Here is a 22,908-nt window from a genome sequence, read left to right as displayed (position 1 = left end):
ATGAAAGGTCTGCTGATGCAAGGCTTAGCCTGTGCTGCCTGCCGCTGAATTGAGCATGAGTGCTACTTAGGATCATGTTCCGTCATGTCTTCACAGGGAGAATGACAGAGTTGTGATGGTCAATGCGGTCTCCATGGATAATGTGGAGCATGCATATGCAGTGCAGCAGCTGCGGAAGAGTGGGAAGAATGCAAAAATAGTAAGCTTGATTGTCTGACGGCACAGTTCATATGCTGAATTTTAAGCACACTTTCCCCCCCATGAGTTTAGGTGCAGATTTTCAGGTCCAGCTCAAAACTTTATCTTGAGCAAAAAAATTCTAACTTGAGCACAACCTGGATGGCACCTGTGTTCTATAACAGAAGGAACAGGAATTGAATACATGCAGTCTTCATGAATTAAGGGTAACTTTAATGAGGTGTCATTCACCTGAGCATTGTGAAATTAGATTAGATCGAATGTCGTCGCTTCTCCTCAGACCATCAGACGAAAGAGGAAGGTACAGGTTCCAATGGGACGTCATGGAGAGCGTGAGACCATGTCAGAGCACGACGACGATGATGACAGCTATGAGGATGAGATCTACGAGGTGCGGAGCGGGCGAAGTGGGCCAAGTGCGTACGGCGGGGGCGGGGCCACAGGACGGCGCAACGGCAGGGGCGAGCGGCTGGGCGGGAGGAGGGATCGCGAGCGCGAACGTAGCGGCTCCAGAGAGAGGAGTCTATCTCCACGCTCGGACCGCCACTCCGTGTCTTCCAACCTACCTCCGCGCCCAGCCAAGGTCACCCTTGTCAAGTCCCGCAAGAATGAAGGTTAGCTTCCATCCCGTTGAACTGATCAGCAGCTTCTCTTAGAGCCAGAGGTTTCTTTGTGCAACCATTATGTAATAGCCCTTTCATTTATTTTCTTTTTGTGTACAGTGAATTTCTGTAACCTTTTTTTTATTAAAGAAGAAGCGATGCGGAAAGAATGTGCTTGAAGAGGACCCAAAAGGCACTTGTATCTGTGACTGTTAGGTAGCTGTGATGCTAACATGGTGCACATGTGTTGCTGCTGCTTTCACTTTTATAAGCAGAATATGGTCTTCGCCTGGCCAGCCACATCTTCGTGAAGGATATCTCCCCCGAGAGCCTGGCCGCCAGGGATGGCAACATCCAGGAAGGAGACGTCGTGCTGAAGGTGAGAGATCAGGACAGCCAGGAGACAGCAGCTCTGAGAGAGCCTGTAGATGAACAGATGAACAGAGGGGGAACACGAAGGTTGGAGGCCAGTCAGGAGAGCAAGATGTGGTAACACTGATTAGTTCCATAGACTGAACTTTTGTGCAGTGTAAAAATTCCCCTAACCAGGTCCTATCTGTTCTTAGATAAATGGCACAGTGACAGAGAACCTGTCCCTGATAGATGCTAAAAAACTGATCGAGCGGTCCAAAGGCAAGTTGAAGATGGTTGTGCAGAGAGATGAGCGAGCCACACTGCTCAACATCCCTGACCTGGATGACAGCATCCCCTCAGCAAATGCTTCTGACAGAGATGGTTGGTTTTGATCCTCCTTCAGAAAAGTGTTCAGCCTTGTTGACAGGCTTGTATATAGAAAGCTAAACAGCATAACATGATTACGTTATAGGCTGTGATTCCAGTCATGTCTAGAGACTAGATGTAGGTGCAAGCTTTTTATTTATTTTATTTCTTGTTTTTTTTTTTGTTTTTTTTTTTGTCTTTGACGCAGATATTTCTGATATACACTCAGTAGCATCTGATCACTCAAACCGATCCCATGACAAGAAAAGGAGCAGTCGCTCTCGCTCGCCAGACCGCCGCTCGGAGCCCTCGGACCATTCCAGACATTCCCCCCCACAGATCAGCAACGGCAGGTTGGAGAGCTCTCTCCTGATTCATCTTGTTCCCTCCCCTTCTCCTCCCATGTAGTGTTGGATTATGTGTTTTATAGTAAAGCAGCTTTGGCTTCAGCTGCTTCTGTTAATCTCTTATTAATTCCCACTCACAGTCTTCTGTGATATTGGCACTTATTGAAATTCCAAAGAAAGCTTCACCTGTAATTGTTGAAAGAGGAATCTTTCTGAAGCATCGAACCATGCTAAAGTTTCCAGTCAGTTAGGAGTAGCCTAGATGAAGTGACATAATCATAGCAGGGAATAAGAGAGCATTAAGAGCAATGCTAACTTTACCCAGTTCTTTTAACTGAATGGAATTTCTTCCCTCCACATGTAAAGGTTATGATTTTCAGTCACCAGGGCATTGATGCACAGAATTTAGAGTTCATGTGAAATTTTGGAGCCTCACAAAGGTCATGTTGTGATACAGTAATCACCAACTAATGGACATAACCCTCTTTCAGAATTCTGTGTGGAAATACATCGCCTTAAAAGTCATTCAAAAGAAATGGGCATTTATCTAGTTATGCATATCCACACTAACTTAACACTCACCCGATTGATTTGTGGGCCAAATTAGCAGTGTTCAAAGCACATGTTTACAAACCCTGTCTCTAACTGTCTGCTGAAGAATCTATATGTGCTTAAGGAAGTATGAACCAGAGATGTCTCTTCAAATAATTGAAATGGAAGGCGAGTTGTCAGTTGCTTTTTTGACAGTGAAAGTTGACTGTTGGAGACAAGCTTGGTCTTAAATGGGAATCTTAGTCTTCAAGCCTTGGCATGAAGGGCAGATCTAGGAAGAAATGAGATGTTTTGTTCTTTTTTTCCACTTGTTCTTTCATGGTTGCTTTTGGAGGCCGGCTGGCCTGTTAGCAAAGAGAGAAGTGTGTGTTCAGAGAGCTTTGACAGTTAGCTGTCTTTCCTTCCTCACCTCTCCCGCCATGCCCGTGTGGGTGTTTTGCCAGTTTAGTTCACTGGGCATGTGTCCTGTAGAAGTGTCAGCTTTCTTGAACCACATTTCTTCTCTTTTCGTTGGTCATGCATACTCCTGTAATAATTTTGCCCACTGCAAAAGAAGCAACAAGACTGCTCCTATAAAGGGAAAACCTGCATCACTTCATTATGGTGCAATACTGTAGTCCAGCAGAATTGGAAACCTGCTTTTGACACTCATCTCTTTATACATTTTATCAGTCAGGAGAACATCCAGATTTTAATACCATAAGGTGTAGTACTGTCTTTTACTACACGCTTTACCTTCAGTGTCCCCAAAGAACCCCCTTTTTACCCCCACTATAATTGCTGGGTAGAATATTCATCAGTGTCATGAATAAAACAGGACCACATGTGGAGTGCCAGCACTGAGACAGAGGCTGGGAGGTGTATCTGCAGCCGGTGAGCACCCCCTCCCTGTGGGCACTCTGACACGAAAGGGCACTGGATGGCCACTTTCTGGAGCTCTGTGACCGTGTGCTGATTTTTCAAGGGCCGTTTTCTCATTTAGCACTCGGGTCCAAAGCGCCCACTGCACCTGGAGTTGCGTACTCTCCCCTTTCTGTCTCTCTCTTCCTCCATCACTCCAGATCAGATGGGCTACTCTAAATATAGCTCAACAAAGGAGCAGCAAAACACAGCTGTGACCTTCAAGAACTGCCCTAGCCAAGCTTCACCCTTCTCTCGCAGTCTTCCTGGCTTACTCCTCACACAGCTAATTATCTCAGACTGTAAACACTGTTTTTTTATTTATTTATTTTCTCTTTATTTATTTTTCTCTGCTTGGGCATGATGGCAAGGAAAAGGCATGTATTAATCATTAAATGTATTTACTGGTAACTCAGTCGAAAAGCTACTAATTCTGCTGTACGTCTGGCATTGGCCATGATTGTGAAGGTGTGTAGGATGTGGGTGTTCTTTAGGTCTTTCATCCTCAATTGTCTTTACTTGGGTTGAATGGGTGCCACTTGGAGAAGATGACCTTGGTCTGATGAGAATAAACTATACTCTAAAGCTTGCTCTTTGTCTTTCTCTGGGTAGCAAAGCTGACTCTAAGGCTTGTCCTTGTGTTTGCAGTCACAGGAGTCGGGAAGAGGAGCGCATCACGAAGCCTCTCCCCCTGCCAGCTAAGATGGTGGAGGAGACTTCTAAAGCAGTGGAGCAGACTGGGACCAGGGAGGACAAACAGCTCCCACCTCTGCCAGGTCAGAGTTCAAGAGAACACCCTCCTCCACTTGTGACTCCACACATGGTCACCAGTAAAGCTGTTGCTATTTGTGCATTTACATGTAAGTTTGAATGCATTTGAATGCAAGCACTGGATGTCCTGTACACTCTCCCCCCCCTTAGTAGGGACCCGTGTGTGTGTGTGTGTGTGTGTGTGTGTGTGTGTGTGTGTGTGTGTGTGTGTGTGTGTGCCTTCATATTTGAGCTTCCCATTATGTCCACAGAGCCAAAGCCTGTGTATGCTCAGCCCGGCCAGCCTGATGTGGACTTGCCTGTTAGTCCAGCTGACGCCCCTGTGCCCAGTGTAGCACATGATGACAGTATTCTGCGGTATCTTTTAGCCCTTTCTTTAATCCCATACACACTTTGGAAATGCTCCCTGCTATGAAGGTATTTTAATCATCTTATAGTTTGGGGTTCATTTCTCCAGGCCCAGTATGAAGCTTGTGAAGTTTAAGAAGGGCGAGAGCGTGGGGCTGCGGCTGGCTGGGGGCAATGACGTGGGCATCTTTGTGGCTGGCGTGTTGGAGGACAGTCCTGCTGCTAAGGAGGGTCTGGAGGAGGGGGACCAGATACTCAGGGTGAGCCCTCTTCTTCACTGACACAACACAAAACTGCTCACAGATCAAAGGGTGATTGCCTACTACATCTGCTTGCAAAGCCATGTCATCGCCAGTTTTAGAACATGTGATTTGTAGCCTTGAGGCACAGTGCAATTTGGAGCAAGATATCCCATAGCATTACAATGGCCACAGGACCAGTTTCAAGACTTGCTGTTTTCACACCAATTTTCGGTTACACTCTGTAACCTGCTGGAGTTGTAACTAAAAGTTTCACTGAATGTAAGGAAGTACTGAAAGTGAAAATCAAAGATCAAAATGGAGGAACATTTAATGTTTGTCAGTTTCAAATTGAACAATAAATGTGATAAATAGAAGCAGGGACTAACTTTTTTTTTCTTTCTTTTTTTTTTTGCACAAAATGTTAAGCAAGAGACCCCCTTTTTTGTGCCTCCAGAAAAATTTGCAGTCTTTAATGCCAGTTTAGTTCACGCCCCACATTTCCTCAAATTAAATCTAAATAGAAATGGCTCTATGGCCAGAACTGCATGTTTATGGCTAACAGCCTCAAAGCCCTCCAGAGAACCCTGTTGGCATTCTCCTCTTCATCTGCAGACTTTTAGCAGGCCTTTGGAATTTTGATTCTGAATATTCTAACACTTTGTAGTACATTCAAGTACTCCTGAATATATTTAAATCATGTAAAACTCAGGAAAACATGAACAAGTAGAACCTTTTATAGTCATCACTGACTCCAAAATAGGCTTTGATGAGCTTACATTTCACCTGCTAACTTTATGGGGTAAATTGTTTACAAGAAAACTAGTAAACACAGTCAAACCGATTGGTGTCTGTTCACTGAATGTTAAAACGGTGTGTGCAATATTCTGTAGTTGGTGATCACATGTAGCTCTCTACTTTAATGTTACAATGTTTATCTTTCTACTGCAGACGTTTTATGTAGGAAACATTTAACATATTGCTTCTTAAATGACTGCTAATTATGGGAGGAATCAACACAACAATAATGGCTCAACCTCAGAAGTGATTACAGAAATGTACTTACCCTCTGTTTGCGGTACCGCAAAATGAATTATTTTAGTGAAGTGCTGATATGGTGGTGATAGTAGCTTAACTTGAATTTCTTAATTATTTTACATAACTCATGTTGAGGGAGTCACCCAGACTGCTTTTGTACATGGGCATGGCTCTTTAGGAATCATCTTAGCATGCAATTATGTAAAACAATGAAGGAATTCCAGTTATTACTTTCTTGTAAAAGTAGTCCAGGCTGCGCCTCTCCCCATCATAATCCGTCTGAAGGGTGTTTTAGCTCTGATGAATGATATGAGCAGGTACTTAAAGGCCTCAAGGGGGGGGTGGGTAGAATTCGTATTCTAGCTTTATACTACCTTTTTATGGTCTCTGTGATGGCAGCCCAAGTTTTATGAGGGTTTGATTCTCAGAACGCTCCTTGCCTGCTGTATAAATGCTGTTCAGCCTCAGCATGCACCAGAATGCTTGCACTTTTCATGGTGGTTTCCCTGGTGACATTGGCTCTTCTCTGGCCCAGCAGCCAACAGCTGCCTGCTCTGTGTGTACCTTTTGTATGCCTCCCACATACTCCTTGTTTATTGAGAACAGTGTATGACCCCCTACTTTTGTCTAGAGCACACTCACTTTCTAAGTTATGTTGATTGGGGGGGGGGTTGTGTTCTTTTGAGGTTTTTTGTTGTATGACAAAGTGATCATTGATTTGGTCAGTGACACTTTTTTTAGCAAAGAAATGGTTATTTTTTTTAAAGGACAATTGTGCCTTCTCAGGTAAATAATGTAGACTTTGCAAACATCATTCGAGAAGAGGCTGTGCTCTTTCTTCTGGATCTGCCCAAAGGGGAGGAGGTCACCATTCTTGCCCAGAAAAAGAAGGATGGTGAGGATCCTGTTCTACCAGTTACTGTTTTGTTCAACATTGTGCCTGTTTGTCTAATTATACTGTGATTAGACGACAAATCACATACTTGTCAGGGTTTTTTTTTTTATTGTAAAGACTGCAAGAAACCAGCAAACATGTTCTTACGCTTTATGTACATTAACATTTTATAGAACACACCCAGTATTTCCTCCTTTTCTATGCTGACGCTGTCCTCTCTGCTTTCTAGTGTACCGACGAATTGTGGAGTCTGATGTGGGTGACTCGTTTTACATCAGGACTCATTTTGAGTACGAGAAGGAGTCTCCATATGGCCTGAGCTTTAATAAGGGCGAGGTGTTCCGAGTGGTGGATACGCTGTATAACGGCAAGCTGGGATCCTGGCTGGCCATCCGCATCGGCAAGAACCACCAGGAGGTGGAGAGGGGCATCATCCCCAACAAGAACAGGTGCTAACTAAATGATCCCCAGCATCAAACATGGTTGAGGATGTTTTAATGTGTTTGCTGTATTTTTCTTTGACAAAAAACCTGAGTCAGAACCAGATAATTAACACCATACCGGTGCAGGATTTCTATTTATTTATTTATTTATTTATTATTTAGTATTTCAGTTGTATAGTATGGTGCTTGTCTCATGAAACAAGAGTGAAAATGGATTCACTGTTACCATATGTTAAGTGGGAATCAGTGTGCTGTTCTCTCTTCAGAGCGGAGCAGCTGTCCAGTGTGCAGTACACGCTCCCTAAGACAGCAGGAGGGGACAGGGCTGACTTCTGGAGGTTCCGTGGCCTGCGCAGCTCCAAGAGGAACCTGAGGAAGAGCAGAGAGGATCTCTCTGCCCAGCCTGTCCAGACAAAGTTCCCTGCCTATGAGAGAGTTGTTCTCCGAGAAGGTGAGCGGTTGGCCTAATCATAATATTATTGCAATAAAATATTTATCTTTGCCAAGAATGAGTGTCTATTTACGACTGTTTACCACCACATTATTAACTTGGATTCCACAAACTCAGTATTCAGTTATCTTCTCTTTGTTTGAGTGCTTACTTATTTCAGCTCATTTGGCCATTTACCCTCTGTGAAGGCCTGCCAGTGGATTGTCTTACACTAATTAAATATGCTCCATTGTTGTATAATTAGCTGGTTTCCTGAGACCTGTGGTAATATTTGGTCCCATTGCTGATGTTGCCCGAGAGAAACTTTCAAGGGAGGAGCCAGACCTCTTTGAGCTTGCAAGTGAGTGGGATTTATTCATTGTGTTTTTAAATGTGTTATAACACCCTTCAGGTGCTTACAACTCACCGTCCTTCAGCAATGAATTATGTCAGTAATATATACTACAAATTTCCCTGAACCATTTAAGACACATCTTTAGACATCATGAAATAAGCTTTGGTCTCTCGTCTTCAGAGAGTGAACCTAGAGATGCAGGTACAGACCAGCGGAGTTCTGGAATCATCCGTCTTCATACCATTAAGCAGATCATCGATAGAGTGAGTACCATGGCTCTTAATAAGGCACAGAATACTTAGTTGTCCACTGTGTGGTCCTTTTCTTTCCAACCAAACATCTTTCTACTGAATCTCACTTTTAGCCACATGTATGCTCTGTGTATTCTACTAGGATAAGCATGCGGTTTTGGACATCACCCCTAATGCCGTGGACCGTCTAAACTATGCCCAGTGGTATCCAATCGTAGTATTCCTGAACCCAGATAGCAAGCAGGGTGTGAAAAACATGAGGACCAGGCTCTGCCCTGAATCCAGAAAGAGCGCCCGGAAACTGTATGAGCGCGCTCTGAAGCTGAGGAAGAACAACCATCACCTCTTCACCAGTAAGTGTGCGAGAGATGAGGGGAAGCACTGTAAAAGTGAACGACCATTTGATTAATCAAAACCCTTTAAGACTTTAGTACAAAAGGGCAGAAGTTATTCTTGGATTTATTGCATGAGTATTTCTAGCAATGGTGCATGAGGCAGCAGAGTTAATCTTTTTTTTCTCTCTCTCCATTTAGCAACAATTAACTTGAATAACATGAATGATGGGTGGTATGGAGCTCTGAAGGAGACCATTCAGCAACAGCAGAACCAGCTGGTCTGGGTTTCTGAAGGCAAGGTAGGGATGGCTGTGTGCAGGTGTACTATAAAAGCCTCACAGCAGAGCTGGACTGCTCCCATTTGCCCTTTAAGCCAGTGTGACGTGTCCTTTAAAACCTGTTTGAAAAAGAAAAGGAAGTTTAGAGTTTTTTGCAGCTAGATTAAAGTTGTGTAAGAGTATACTTGGGTTTTACCATTTGCTGTGTTAAGCACCCTTCACCGTCCACAGGCCGACGGAGCTCCTGAGGATGACCTGGACATCCACGACGACCGCCTTTCCTACCTCTCAGCGCCGGGCAGCGAGTACAGCATGTACAGCACAGACAGCCGCCACACGTCCGACTACGAGGACACGGACACAGAAGGTGGGGCCTACACCGACCAGGAGCTGGATGAAACCATGAATGATGAGGTGGGCTTGCCCAGTGAGCCTGCCATCACCCGCTCCTCCGAGCCCGTGCGTGAGGATCCTCCCGTCATCCAGGACCCACCTGGGTACCCAAGCTACCAGCACACTGTGCCCCAGCTGGAGCCCCTAAACCGCATTGACCCTGCTGGATTTAAGATGGCCAACCCCCAGCAGGTATGCTACATGAGCTCTGGCAGGGTGTGTAGTTTTGGATTATGAAGATCGTAATTATAAAGGGTGAGGCTGACTTATTGTACTTATTTGTTTATGGAAACTGTGCAGTGTGTTTATGTGCACTGCCTGTTTTCCCATGTATTGTGAAGTTAAGTATTTTCTTATTTATTTATTTATTTTTATTTTTATTTTTTTTGATGACCAGCTTGTGAGATACAATTGCTAAATGGCGAATACAATAGTAGGCTACATGCTGAGTTTGTGATTTGGCCACACGGAGCTGTCATATACTCGGTTCATACCCGACCTAGAGTAAAGCCTTAAGGGCAGTGTGTGTGTGTGTGTGTGTGTGTGTGTGTGTGTGTGTGTGTGTGTGTGTGTGTGTGTGTGTGCGTGTGCTGTTGGTGGTTGGTAACCTCTCTGCCCCATACTCCACAGCAGGCTGAGGCTGCTGTGGCCCTGCCCTCCTTCCCCTCTGCCGCAGCAGCAGCGCCCCCTACTGTTGAACCCGCCACAGCACTAGCGAGTATGAACCCCAAGGAGCCACCTGGCACCCCTCAGGCTGATCCCCTTAACAGCCCTGCCCCAGAACCTGACCCCCAGCCCGATGCTGAGTTCACTCAGCCCCCAACACACGACCCCCACCTGTCGCTTCCGCCAGGCCCAGATCCAAAGGTACCGCCTCCAGCACCGCCAGAAACTGGGCCCGGTCACAGCCAGGTTCGGCCTGGGTTCGGCCCGGCTCGCTCACTATGTTTAAACCTGCCTGTCTTCTCGCACATGCTTTTCTTCCCTTCCACTCCACTGTCTGCATGCGTGCTGTTCCCGCCCGCCCACGCACGTGCTGTGTGTTCCTCGGCCCAGCTCGAGAGAGTCGGGGTCTGGTCCACAGACACCACACGGGGCCTGTCTGAGGGGAAAGGGAAGAGGGCCTGGGGAATCTTTACCTAAATGATCCCAGAAGAGAGGCCTATCACAATCAGTCTCTTCACTGTCACCTCCACTACCTCTTGCATGGCTCTTTAATGGGTGAAATTTCTTTGTTAGTCCTGTTTGTAGAGGTACAACTTAGTAGTAACGCATATTTCACCTCACCGTTATAGGCACTGCAGATGTAGTAGTGGTAGTGGTAGTAGTTGTGGTAGTGGTAGTAGGATATGAAATTGCAAATGAACTTTGTGATTTGCAAGAATGAATCTCTGTAGATGCATGTCACACTAATCTGCATAATGTCTTCTTGGTTGGCCATTGAGATGTATAATGAAGACTTTATGTAGTAAATGTTTGCATCATTTATGAGAGCACCTTTTACAAACGTACTGTCTTCAGGCTACCAGTAGAAAGTTTGAAAAGTAGCCTTTCAGACATAAGTTTTTAAAAAAAGAGTGATATTCTATAAAATTTTTATTTCTTAAATTTAAGATTACTCACCAGATTGAAGATGGGGGAGAAATGTGTTCTATCTGAAAATCGAAGACTTTCAGTGGGATATTTTTGTGTACGTCATCACTGAAGGGCTTCTTATCAAATTGTAGACGTAGGGCTGGATGTTAAACTGATGAGAGAATGTGCTTAAGTGCATATTTACTACAGCTGTAAGCGGTTTTCATTTTTGAAAATACAAATGTGAATGTGATTTTAATATTTTTTAATGTTTTTAACAGTTCTCTTCTGTTAACCTTGGGGACTTTTAATTATGCTTTTTGATTTACAAATCGTTCTAATGTATGTTTCTAATCTAATTAATTTCTCTTCTCTTATATATTGCCATTATGTTTGTGTTATTTTTGGAGTGGTGCGTCAAAACACATGTATATTCTTTGCACAGTTCAGGTCTCTCAGGAGTTAATCTAGCGTTTGATTGATGTTGTGCTCCCTGCAGATGTATAAGAAGGATCTGTACAGTGTGGATGAGCCTGTGCGAGTGAACCACAGGATGAAGCCCCAGCAGCCTGCGCAGCAGCAGCAGCAGTCTTTAGCTCCCCCTTCCTCTCTATCCTACAGCCACCAGCCCGTCTACCAGGACAAACAGCCATACCGCGAGTACGACCATCCGCCTTACGGCTACGATGGTGGCGGCTATGCTCAACCAAAGCCTCACAACTACGACCCGCACCTGCACTACGACAACCGTGTGCCTCACTACGACGAGCAGTGGCCCCCCTATGACCAGCAGAGCTCGTCCCAGCCTCCACTACCCGGGCCTGGCTACCCTCAGGGCCACCAGCCGCTGCCGCCGCCGCCGCCTCTGGGCTACGAGCCACGCTCCCCCTATGAGGACGGCCCCACGCGGGACTACAGCCCCCCTCAGCCCCGCTACGACGAGGCTCCCATGGGTTACGATAACCGTCCAAGGCACGGTAAACCCGGGCCTATTCGGTTTGATGATGCCCCTCCTCCTCCCCCTCCAGCCGTGTATGATGCCCGTTCTCCTTACGAAGCAGAGGCCCACGGGTTCCCGAAAAATGCCCCCCGCTCTCCTGACCCTCCGAAGCAGTATTATGGAGAAGCTTCAGTCAGGCCCTCATATAACCCAGGGCCTCCGAACCGTGGCTACAAACCAGGGCAGCATGAACATTTGAATTCAGAGCCTCCAGTTCCCCTTCCCAAACCAGAGGTTCTCCTCTCCCCAGTGGAGCCTGTCCACTCTGCCACTCCTAAACCCTTACCACCTCCCCTGAGAGAAGACCCCGATGAGGACCCTGCCATGAAGCCCCAGTCTGTTCTTAACAGGGTCAAGATGTTTGAGAACAAGCGCTCTGTGTCTGTAGACCGAGCCAAAGAGGCCGGAGATGTACCAGGGATCAGGGTATACAAATTTTCTTGGCCGTTATAAGTATATAATGTTTCTTTCTTAATGTAAGCAACTCCTTCACAGCTTGTCATAGAACAGATGGATTATTCCTGTGATGTTAGCTAAATGGATGTAATTTTGTGCTGTAGCCCACGGATCTCACCAAACCTGTGAGTGTACCTGGCCCCGTGCTTAAAGCCAACTCTCTCAATAACCTGGAACAGGAAAAGCCTGCATACAGGTAAACCAACATGAGCTCCATTACTTGTAAACATCTAGGTCATAATGTTCCTCTGTCTCTAGGAAAAAACAGGAAAGCATAAACGATGAGGTACGAACCCGGAATTTGCGTGTGTTTTTGCTCGAAGATCTGCTAGTGTGTAGGACCTACCACACCGGATGTCTCCCCCTGGTGGTGTAATTGTTCCTTATTGTTCCATCGCTCTCCCTCCCTGGTTACCTCTCCCTCTCTGCTTTCATATCTCATTTCACCTTTGACCTCTCCATAGGGCCCCTGAGCCCCAGAAGCCTCAGTCGCGATTAGGAGAGGAAGTGGTCCGAACAAATCACTATGACCCTGATGAGGATGAGGAGTACTACAGGAAGCAGCTGTCCTACTTTGACCGCCGCAGCTTTGATACCAAGACCATGAATCAGCCCATCAGTCGTTTCCATGAGCTGCCCAAACCCTCACAACCTCCGCTAGGATACCCTTACAACAGGTATAATCTGTGTGCCATTATAGGTTGATTAGTGTCTTCTGAATGTGGGCATGTGTGTCAATTATGTGTGCACTGTGTGAACACACTGTTATGCTTGTTCAGGACTGAGTCAGTGGAGAAAGTGAGCCCTGTGGATAAGAGACATGAGCTGCTCCCACCGATTAACCCCTCAGCCGCTCCCTATGGCCAGGCAGGCCCTGCTGTCCCCCCCACGTCTCTGCCCAAACTCAACACAGAGGGTAAGAGTTTAAAGACTTGCACTACAAATGTCTGTCAACCTATGCAGCATTCAGCACAGGTGCAACTTAATGTTACATAACCTTTACTACAGCTGTGTTAATTTAGTTTTTGAACCACTTAAAGACTTATTCAGATTTTGCTAAAAAGATAATTGCTAATACTTTTTCTTCCTTTTTTTTCCCCAGTGAACTCCCTGGCAGATCCCCACAGCTCTCCCAAGGGCAAACCAGATCTCCCCTCTCTCCGACCTCCTAATCGTGACGACTCCGTCCCAGGCAACTACCTAACCCAAAAATCTCCAGTTAACGGCACTGACATTCCACCCAAGACACTGGGCATCCCTGGTCCCACCAGCTATAATCGCTACGTCCCCAAGCCTTACACAAGCTCTGCACGGCCCTTCGAACGCAAGTTTGAGAGTCCCAAATTCAACCACAACCTTCTGCCCAATGACACACAGGCCAAGGCCAGTATGATGAACAACAACCCCAAAGCCCCTCACCTTTCACCCCAGCCCATGGAGACAGATAGTGGAGTGGATACATTTACCCGCACGATGGACAACAGGCCCAAATATCAGCACAACAACGTTAATTCTCTCCCCAAGGCTGTCCCTGTCAGGTAAAAAGATCTCATCATATGCGCTCCACATCTGGACCCTGATGTTCATAACTGTTTTCATGTTGGCACTTTCAGCATTGTATGACAAAGCACTTTCCCTTCCAGTCCCAGTGCACTGGATGATGATGATGATGATGATGGACACACTGTGGTTGCCACAGCACGAGGCATCTTTAATTGTAATGGTGGGGTGTTGAGCTCCATAGAGACAGGGGTGAGCATCATCATCCCCCAGGGGGCCATTCCAGACAGCGTGGAGCAAGAGATCTATTTTAAAGTGTGCAGAGACAACAGCATCCTGCCCCCACTGGACAAGGAGAAAGGTCAGCAACTTTTATGTAAAACCACACATGATGATGAATAGAATGTCAATCTTCTTCCAAGTGTGTCATGAAAAACATATCAAATAAATAGTGATGGTGTGTGTCTTAAATGGAAGAGCTATAAGAAACAATAAGGATCCCAGTGCCCTTTGCACTTTGAATAACCCAGGGCCACATTTTCAGCCTGCCTGGGTGCATGTTCAGGGCTCACCAGCTCCTGTGTGTGTACCTGTAGGTGAAACTCTGCTCAGTCCTTTGGTCATGTGTGGACCTCACGGTCTGAAGTTCCTGAAGCCTGTGGAGCTGCGCCTGCCGCACTGTGCGTCCATGACCCCTGATGGTTGGTCTTTTGCTCTAAAATCCTCCGACTCCTCGTCGGGTACGCTGTCCTTTCTCTTTCTGTCTCCTCGGGTTCCTTTCCTCTGGAATGTACGGGGTGATTGTGGTAGCGCTCTTGATTTTGGGTTTTGCTTTCTTTAAAGTTAACCCTTCTCTTCTTCTTTCCCCTCATGACCCTTAAGTTGCTAATCAATAAATGCTTGCATAGCTGAAGGACATTTTCTCTCATTCTTTGATCATCATAAATGTATTTTTCTTCTGTGAACAAATTGATACAATTTTTAAATAAAATGTCAAATTTTAATCCTTTATTAAACTATAGACCACATTTCTGAAAAGACAGAATTAATTCTAATTTGGCACTTCGTGTTGAAAGAGAAGAGCTATCTTACCAGCAAAGTAAAACGTTAAGTAACAAACACCACCTTTTCTGATCAAAATTCATTTGCAGAAAATAATCACTCAAAAAAATGCAGCTCTCAAAGAGTCTCTGACAGTCTTGTAGTTTAGATTTGCGTTACACTGACCTCATTATTTCCCTCTAGGTGACCCCAAATGCTGGCAAAACAAGGCTCTCCCAGGGGACCCCAATTACCTAGTGGGCGCTAACTGTGTGTCTGTGCTCATTGACCACTTCTGAAGAGGGCGACAGCTGGTCTGTTACTGAATGTGAAAGGGTCACAGGAGAACATGAGGAAATACACTTCTCTTTGTTCCCCTTTCACCTCTGCTCTGCCCCTCTTTGAGGAGTTGCTCCATAATACATAGTAGTCATTCATTCTTGTTTTGCGAAAGGAGTTTACTTTGCCCAAGAATTCACTCAGAGGACAAGGAGCGCACCTCTGCCTGGTGCTGCACCCCACCCCCTTTTTTGCTTTATTTTTGGTGCTTGAAAGCTTGCAAAAAAGACAAAATAAATGAATTTATTAAATTAACTGTTAAGAGAATGCATGACCAGTGCCACAGACTAAAATAATCCCATTTTGACAATTGTAACTTCTCCTATGAAAAGTCTTTTTTTTTTTTTTTTTTTTTATAACATTTCACATGAAACAAGGGAACACATGAGAAGTCAATTTTAAACTTACAATTCTGCATACATGTTCACAAACAGAAAAGTTAATCTTTGGAAAACTTTTTTTGTTTGTGAAGTCTGTGGTCATGTTTGTGTGTTTTTGTGGGTTTGGGTGTGCATGGATCTCCATGGATCTGCATTATCCTGAGCCTACTCTTGGGGGACTTCAGAGTGAAGGACACTGAGAGACGTGATTGGCCTGAAGAACCCCTTCTTGACTTGAGCTCGTGGCTAATGGACTCCCTTCTCTGACTTCAATGGGCTCCATGTTTTGAACAGACCTTTTCTAGCAGTGTTTTACCATAGATGAATCCACTGACATTGACTTTGGTTTTCCAAAACTCCTGCTGTCTAGAGATCTATGCATGTGCTATGACTCAGGTCCAGAAGCCTGCTACTAAGTTCAGAACACAAACGTTCCCATCTTTACACTGCAAGCAGTGATGCCTTATCTGCATATCAACTTTAATTTAACAAAAGTCATAACTTCAGATTTAACTTGTGTGAAATAATGAAGGATATTCAAATTCTGTCACCATTTTTAACCTATTGTGTGAGTGGACTTGGATGTAGCACACAAATAATCAAGGCTAATGAACAGGTATGCTTTATTTTACTGCTATGCATATGAAGTCAATGGATATACAAAATACTAGGATATGTTTAAATTATGGCTGTATATACTGCTAGCATATGGCCTTGGTTTGCTGTAAATGACCTTTTGTACATTTGTTATTTTCTATAAAATGTTAAGATTTTTGGTTAAAAAAAAAAAAAAAAGAAAGAAAGAAAAGAAAAACTTACATTGGTTATGTTTGTATTACAGTTATACCCCTGAGCCTTGGAACTAAACTTAGCAGTCACAAAAAATTAAAAAAGGGGAAAACATTTTTATACCAACATATACACAAACTCTACTTAATGGCATTTTTAACACTACGAAAGCAAAACATTTTTATTCTTATTTACAAAATAGGAAAGTGCTTGGTTTAAATAATTTAATGAATATGTATGTAAGAAGGGTCCACTGTGGTGAGTGGCCCCTTACTTTATTTGTGATACTGGATGCTGTATTGTGTGCCCTGAAATGTATTTTTGTACTAGTAAACAATTTATTAAGGCACATCAGTACTTTTTGTTGTTGTTGTTGTTGTTGTTGTTGTTGTTGTTGTTTTTGTTAGGTTTTTTTTTTATTATTCTTTTTTTTTGGGGGGGGGGGGTATAGCTTAAACTCAATATTAGTTTCCTTGAGTGCTTGATATGTCTTTTTCCCTTTTTTAATTTTTTTTTTTCTTTGCAGCATATTTCTAAATATACCACTGTATTAATAAATAAATCCATTTTTAAAGTAAAGTATGATGTCAACACTGGACATGGGAGAGAACTGAGTTTGTAAAATTGGATCGTGTCCATTGTGAAAGGTGCAAAGGTTTTAAAAGTTATCTCTGTGGGGGGGATGACCCCAGGTTTGGTTCAGAAGGGCACTGGTTCCATTGACTGATAAATGCTTGTATTCAGAGATTAGGGATGGTGGGTCACAGGCCTCGTTTGTTAAACTAACCTTTCTCCTACATAGTGGTGATCATTGAGTCGTGTACTGAGAATACAATTTAGTACATGGAGCCAATCATTTTGGCAACAAATTAAGAATATCCCAAACCACTGAATAAAACTTCATTAAAGTAATATGAATTTTTCCAAAAAGACAATAAATGTGCATTATTAAGTCACATCAAAAAAGTTTATTTTAATATTCTATCATCACTGCTTACTGAATTGTTCAACATAAATTGGCACTTTAAAAAATTCCCTGATATTAAGATGTAAATATATTTTTGCAGTTCTTATTGTAAGATTCTCTCACACATACACACAAACAATTCTAAAAAGATGTTTTTGTAAGTAATGTCTTTTGAGTATTCCAAATTCAGAGTTTAATTTCTCCTGAAATTACTGAATTATAATTTTCCTGAGTGAAGGGGATGTACTTCTTAACAGTCAAGTCAAGGAAGTAGAGAGGATCCTGAATGATGGCTGGATTGAATCCTTCCTCCACCAGCTTCACCTTTTTCATTTTGAAAGTTCCAGTAACTTCCAAAGAATTCTGAAAGACAAATGTACTTAAGTTTTGTTTTTTTTTCCCCCCCCCCTCCTGTCAAACCACAAGAAATAGTATTACATTTTAAACATCTCACCTGAATGCGAATGAAACGGGGTCTAGCATAAACTGGTAGGTAGTCGGTAACAACACTACATGTATTGACACAATCAAACACTCTTCCTTCCTTTAAAGTAATAGCTGCCATTCCAATCCGCCCCTCATGTCCTCAAGAAGGAATAAATTAATTACATTATTGCATGCTTTGTGTATACACAAAATCCAGAGTGTTCTACAAAAACTTCAAAGGACTTGTGCATTAAAATTCACCTTTGACTGTAACACCATAAACATTTGCCTCTTCGATGCAGTCCACCATACTGAGAATGCCTGATACTTCCGTTGTAGCTACATTTTCTCCTTTCCATCTATAAATCATACCGAAATAAGTATAGTCCATGTTATATCAGTGTTGCACACTAACAGAGATATTAATTCTTTTCATGTGCACACAGGCAAGTTATTTCATTTGATTTAAAGTATGTAGTATTTTTTCCCTGCATATACAAAATCAGCGGTAAATTACCTGAAAGTATCTCCAACCCGGTCATGAAAGTAGACAAAGTTTTCATGGTCAATCCTCAGCAAGTCACCGCTGTTGAAGTAGAGGTCTCCTTTTTCAAAAACATCTCTGAGTCTTTTTTTCTCCGTCAGCTGCTTGTTTCCAGCATAGCCAACAAAGGGATACTTTGTGGTGATTCTCGCAACCAGCAGTCCAGGCTCACCTATAAGACCATTTTTATTAGTACAGTCCCTATAAACGATTAAAAACAAATATCAAAAAACAAATAAATAATCTAAAATTCCCATAACTGATCTTTGTTAATGATTGGAATTAACCCCCTTTGCTAATTACTGACCTGGAGTAACCGGCACACAGAATCCAGCAGCATTCCTCAGAGGTTCTTCTTTCTCTATGTCAAACTTGATCAGTGCGTGGGGGAATATGTGCTATCCAACACAAGTAGAAATCGGCTCATTCTAAATGTGTGTCTTTATACCATTGTCAGTGGTCTTTGAACTGAATAAAACTTTACCTTCTGGAGGATATTGTCACGGCCCACTGCACCAACTTTAGAAGTGTAGTTAAGGAATACAACATTTCCCTCTGTAGCACCATAAAGCTCCATGACATAAATATTCCCAAAGCGGCTAAGGAATTCATTCCAGACCTCTTCTCGGACACCATTCCCTATAGCAAGCCTAACTTTGTGGTCTCTGTCATTGTTTCTCTATAGAAAATAACACAAAGAGAAATTAAACACACAAAGCAATTATTGTGCTTGGATAATAATAGTTCTGGACACCCGGTTATTCTTTGACCATAGCATAATTACTGATCTTACTGATCAAAAAAATACATCCTGTGTACTGGTAAACATAGTGGCATAAATTATAACGAAAGACAAACTACTGACCTTTGGTACATTGCAGAGGTAACGCAATGTTTCCCCAATGTACTGCATGACTGTTATGTTGTACTTTCTGCAGTCATCCCAGAACTGAGAGGCAGAAAACTTCCTCCGTAGAACAAAAGAATTACCTAAGACAAGATGGGAGAATACAAACATCACATGTAAAGACATGTACTAACTAGATTGATACTTAGCTAAACCACATTAACTTAATGCATTATATGGGTAATAACACTGAAAAACTCAACAGGGTCCATAATTTCTCATCCACTAATCAGCAGTTTGGCACCTTTCTAAGGTGCATGCATGCTTTGCATTTGAATGAAATGCATATTTTCGAAGCAGTTTTGAATATATAAAGCAAATAATGTGTATATTTCAGTTTCAGATTTATGAAACATCTATTTTTTGTTTTACATAAAGTTTTCTTAAATAAAAAGTATTTTTGTTGTGTTCATTTCTGATATATAATGAAATTAAAATACTTTTTGATAGTGAACTCAGAGTTGTAGACTTGACAGTATAATATTTTATGGTAAATCAACATAGAACGAAGAGGTTTACGCAAAAACTTTACCTCTTTCAATACATCCAGTGAATCCTATAAGAAAACCAGCACTGTGATAGAGGGGCAGATTGATGTAGAAAACATCTTCAGAGGTGACACCACAAAGGCCCTGGAAGAAGGATGCAGCCCAGAGCCTCTCCTGAGTCACCATAGCTGCTTTAGGGAGGCCTTCACAGAGATGGAGGTCAGTAGTGAGTGTGGCATACATTCAATAGCTCCAACAGTGACTGCTGCATTCATTTTCTTATGTAAAATGGTTTTGTGTTTTACACACAGGGAATTCTCCCCATTGGTTGCACCTGTTTATGTAAGTAGAACTGAACACCAGTGGACATTGTAAGACTTTGTTTTGTGTTGGGGATTTTTAATGTGTTGTTCCCTGTTGGTCTAATTTGTTAATCACCTGTGGTTCCAGATGTGTAGATATACAGAGCTGTGCTCCGGACATTAACATTCGCTCTGAGAGATCGAGGCAGGGGATCATCTGATGCCTGGGTGATTGCCTGGCGGATCCCCTTAATATCCTCTGTACTGGAGTCATTATTAATAATGTATACAGAGACACTCTTCTCTTTCAAAGCAGGCAAAATCTCTTCAACAGCACCACACAGTTCTGTAAAAATACATATGCAGAATACATATATAATATAATAATACACATGCTGAACAATTTAAATGTACTCACAACATGCAAATTATTGCATAAATTACATAATGTGAAAAGGAGAGTGAGAGACCGGAGTCTCTTAAAATAATAATGAATAATTTATCGTGTTTTGTTATATAAAATAATTCAGTCAAGACTTGTCATATTGAAAGGTAACCGTACAGTGAATTTCTTAATGACGTTATTACAGAACTATTATATATGTGGCGCTAATTACATCAGCAAGTTTGCAGATTGACTGAGATTGGTTATAATCTGCTGGTTTATCTGAACGCAGTCTTCAAAGTATTGTTCATTGAACGTGGCCTAACTCAGCTGGAAGAACTGCAATCACTGCACATGGATCATGCAAACGACTCATTTATTAAACACTGATTTTTCTTCTTCTTTTTTACACTTATAACTGTATTACCTTCACACGCTATTAGTACCTTTGCACCGCAGCAGGAGAAACAGTGAAGAAGTGATTTGGATCTTATGTTAAAGTTCAATAAAGCGGCAACACAGCCTAATTTCGCAAGACCAAGCCAAGTCCATGCAAAAGCAGGCTCATTCCCCAAGAATACGGCAACGGTGTCCCCCTCCTTAAGACCAGCAACTTTCCTTAAAGCATTAGCAACTTTGTTACTTTCTCTGTCCACGTCCAAATAAGAATATGTCTTTCCCTCAAAATGGATTAACGTTTTGTGCGGGTTCTTCCTCACAGCATCGCCAAACCCGTCCACCATACTGTAAAAAGGAGTTTTCCTCTTGTATATTTCTATCCGAAGTCCAAAGCAGATCGCTCTTAGTATATAGACGCAGTCATGAAAAAGGTATGGAAATAGCGTCTTCACGATTGCTGGCAAAAAAGCCAAACCGGCTAGAAGAGTAAACCAGACATACATGTTTATCGGTGCGACGCTGAGTTGGTCACAAACAACCTCTGGTTTTTCTAGGGTTCTATAAGCCTTCGGACTGGTCTAGGCATTTAAGAACAAGTTCACGTGTTTAGAGTATCACGTCGGCTTACGTCACAGAGTTCGACCCCATGCTTCAGTAATAGTATCAGGTTGCCAGATTGAACCGCAAATCCACTTTCGAGATGTAATAGCGCTGAAGTTTCTACCACACGCATGGTCGGGATAAATCACATCACCAAGGCTACTTATAGAATTCGTCACGATTCGGACAATGCCTACAAATGTTAATATTCATTTTTTTCTTAGGGTACTTTCTATTTATTCTGACAAATCTGCTTGTGGAATTGATTATTGATTATCTGTATTCCATAATTATGATTTATTCATTTAAACGTACTGCCTCGGCCAAGTATCACTACGCCAAGTCGAAGTTTTGAAATAATAAATCGAGACGGGACGTATACCAAAGCCTAATCTTTGATCAACCGAAATAAGTCGATATTACGAGATGATGAACTATTACAAATATACGAATTTTTGCCTTGCAGTGAAAGCAAACTCCACAGGATTGGTGACGCTCATTAACAATAATATGACCGTATTATAGACATCTAGTTAGCACTGATCAATTTTTTGAGAGAAAGAATCCTTTGCTATGGCCAGTAGTTTCTTTATTATTAATGTAATTGTTGAGGATGGCTTATCAATTTCTATGTAGTATATGTATTTCCCATCATAACCATGAAACATAGACAGCCGTGGAGATACTTGTCTGAGGAGATCGGACAAAACATTTATAAAGTGTGTTAAAGGTAAAGGCCACAGCACCATCTCCAAGATCCCCGATGGTCCTGTGACTACAGTATAAAATAAAAAAGGAGTTTAGGGTCCATGGGACTGTGGTCAACCTCCCTGCAACAGAAAAATCAACCCGTCTGAATAGAAGGATAACGCGGTAAAAAAGGTTCCAGAGATACAAGCTGAACTCCAAATTAAAGCTATAACAGTGACGGATCACGCGCTGTTGCTTTTTGAGCAAGACTCCACTGCTTAAAAGAAAGATCGTTAAAAAGAGACTAGAATATAATAAAATGCATATTGACAAGCCACAGTCCACCTGGGTGAATGTCCCTTGGACATCAAGTTAGAACTGGAACTTTTTGCAAATTCACCTCATCGTTCATAGACAAAAAAAAAAAATGAAGTTTTCAAACCTTCAAACCTGAGACAGCTGGAGGTAGAATGGGCCAGACTACCTGTTGACAGGTGCAGAAGTCTCACTGACAGCTACAAGCAATCACTTTTGTTGCAGTGATTACTTCTAAATGAGCTGCAACAAAATAGCAGGTTAAGGGCTCTAACCTGCCTTTGTGTCTGCAATTTTCATTTGTTCTTATTAAAATCAAAGTTTGATTGTTACTAAAATTGGAATAGTGGTGGATGCCAATTACTGTCAGTTTCAAGTTATTTCAGAGAAAATTGTGGCTTCCTCTTTTTTCATGGATGGGTACCAACAAATTTGTTCATGTCTGTATGCACACTTTCTGCACTGTACCTTACTGTATTGTAATTATTTTTCAGTTCAGTAGCTAAATCTTTCTAGTGTTTTTATGAAATAATGACCAAAAGCACAGTATACTGAAGAAAAAAAAAAGCTCATAAACTCAATTTAGGTCACAGCATGAATATTTCATCACATCAGTGTGTATATTTGTCAACTTTGAAATAACTAAAAAGTTTCAAAAAGTGATATCTGGTATGGAGCCTGGAATTGCAGTCAGCACTGATTATACTAGA

The 22,908-nt window shown here is 42.6% G+C and overlaps 2 protein-coding genes across 18 annotated transcripts in view; one reads left to right on the top strand and one right to left on the bottom strand.

Annotated features, from left to right (window-relative positions):
• The window catches only part of tjp1b (tight junction protein 1b), a 67,757-nt gene extending 50,986 nt beyond the window's left edge, over positions 1-16,771 (top strand). For 6 of the 17 annotated variants that reach the window (XM_081712025.1, XM_081712035.1, XM_035536602.2 and 3 more), the window contains 24 exons: positions 97-199; positions 479-812; positions 1,073-1,179; positions 1,367-1,535; positions 1,729-1,873; positions 3,968-4,095; positions 4,342-4,447; positions 4,548-4,698; positions 6,502-6,610; positions 6,840-7,059; positions 7,320-7,504; positions 7,749-7,844; positions 8,019-8,101; positions 8,232-8,442; positions 8,623-8,723; positions 8,934-9,287; positions 9,726-9,962; positions 11,170-12,096; positions 12,231-12,322; positions 12,591-12,803; positions 12,906-13,042; positions 13,229-13,664; positions 13,770-13,987; positions 14,223-14,864. In XM_081712025.1, coding sequence (XP_081568151.1) covers positions 97-199; positions 479-812; positions 1,073-1,179; positions 1,367-1,535; positions 1,729-1,873; positions 3,968-4,095; positions 4,342-4,447; positions 4,548-4,698; positions 6,502-6,610; positions 6,840-7,059; positions 7,320-7,504; positions 7,749-7,844; positions 8,019-8,101; positions 8,232-8,442; positions 8,623-8,723; positions 8,934-9,287; positions 9,726-9,962; positions 11,170-12,096; positions 12,231-12,322; positions 12,591-12,803; positions 12,906-13,042; positions 13,229-13,664; positions 13,770-13,987; positions 14,223-14,467 — 5,107 coding nt within the window. In that variant the 3' untranslated portion in view covers positions 14,468-14,864. The other 11 variants (XM_081712030.1, XM_035536625.2, XM_081712029.1 and 8 more) reach the window with 10 other exon arrangements.
• Positions 16,772-17,128: 357 nt separating this feature from the next.
• On the bottom strand, positions 17,129-21,162 carry slc27a2 (solute carrier family 27 member 2). Its single transcript, XM_027017127.3, has 10 exons — positions 20,622-21,162; positions 19,946-20,155; positions 19,552-19,710; positions 18,978-19,102; positions 18,597-18,791; positions 18,420-18,510; positions 18,086-18,284; positions 17,830-17,927; positions 17,597-17,727; positions 17,129-17,505 (listed from the first exon to the last, which is right to left on the bottom strand). Exons 1-10 carry the CDS (start codon positions 21,094-21,096, stop codon positions 17,329-17,331), a joined length of 1,860 nt encoding a protein of 619 aa, XP_026872928.2. The 5' UTR covers positions 21,097-21,162; the 3' UTR covers positions 17,129-17,328.
• Between the last annotated feature and the right edge of the window lie 1,746 nt (positions 21,163-22,908).

The sequence above is a fragment of the Electrophorus electricus genome, chromosome 4 (assembly GCF_041902795.1).
Source record: "Electrophorus electricus isolate QZ-2024a chromosome 4, ASM4190279v1, whole genome shotgun sequence".
Lineage (NCBI taxonomy): Eukaryota > Metazoa > Chordata > Actinopteri > Gymnotiformes > Gymnotidae > Electrophorus > Electrophorus electricus.
This window is presented reverse-complemented; position numbering and strand designations above follow the sequence as displayed.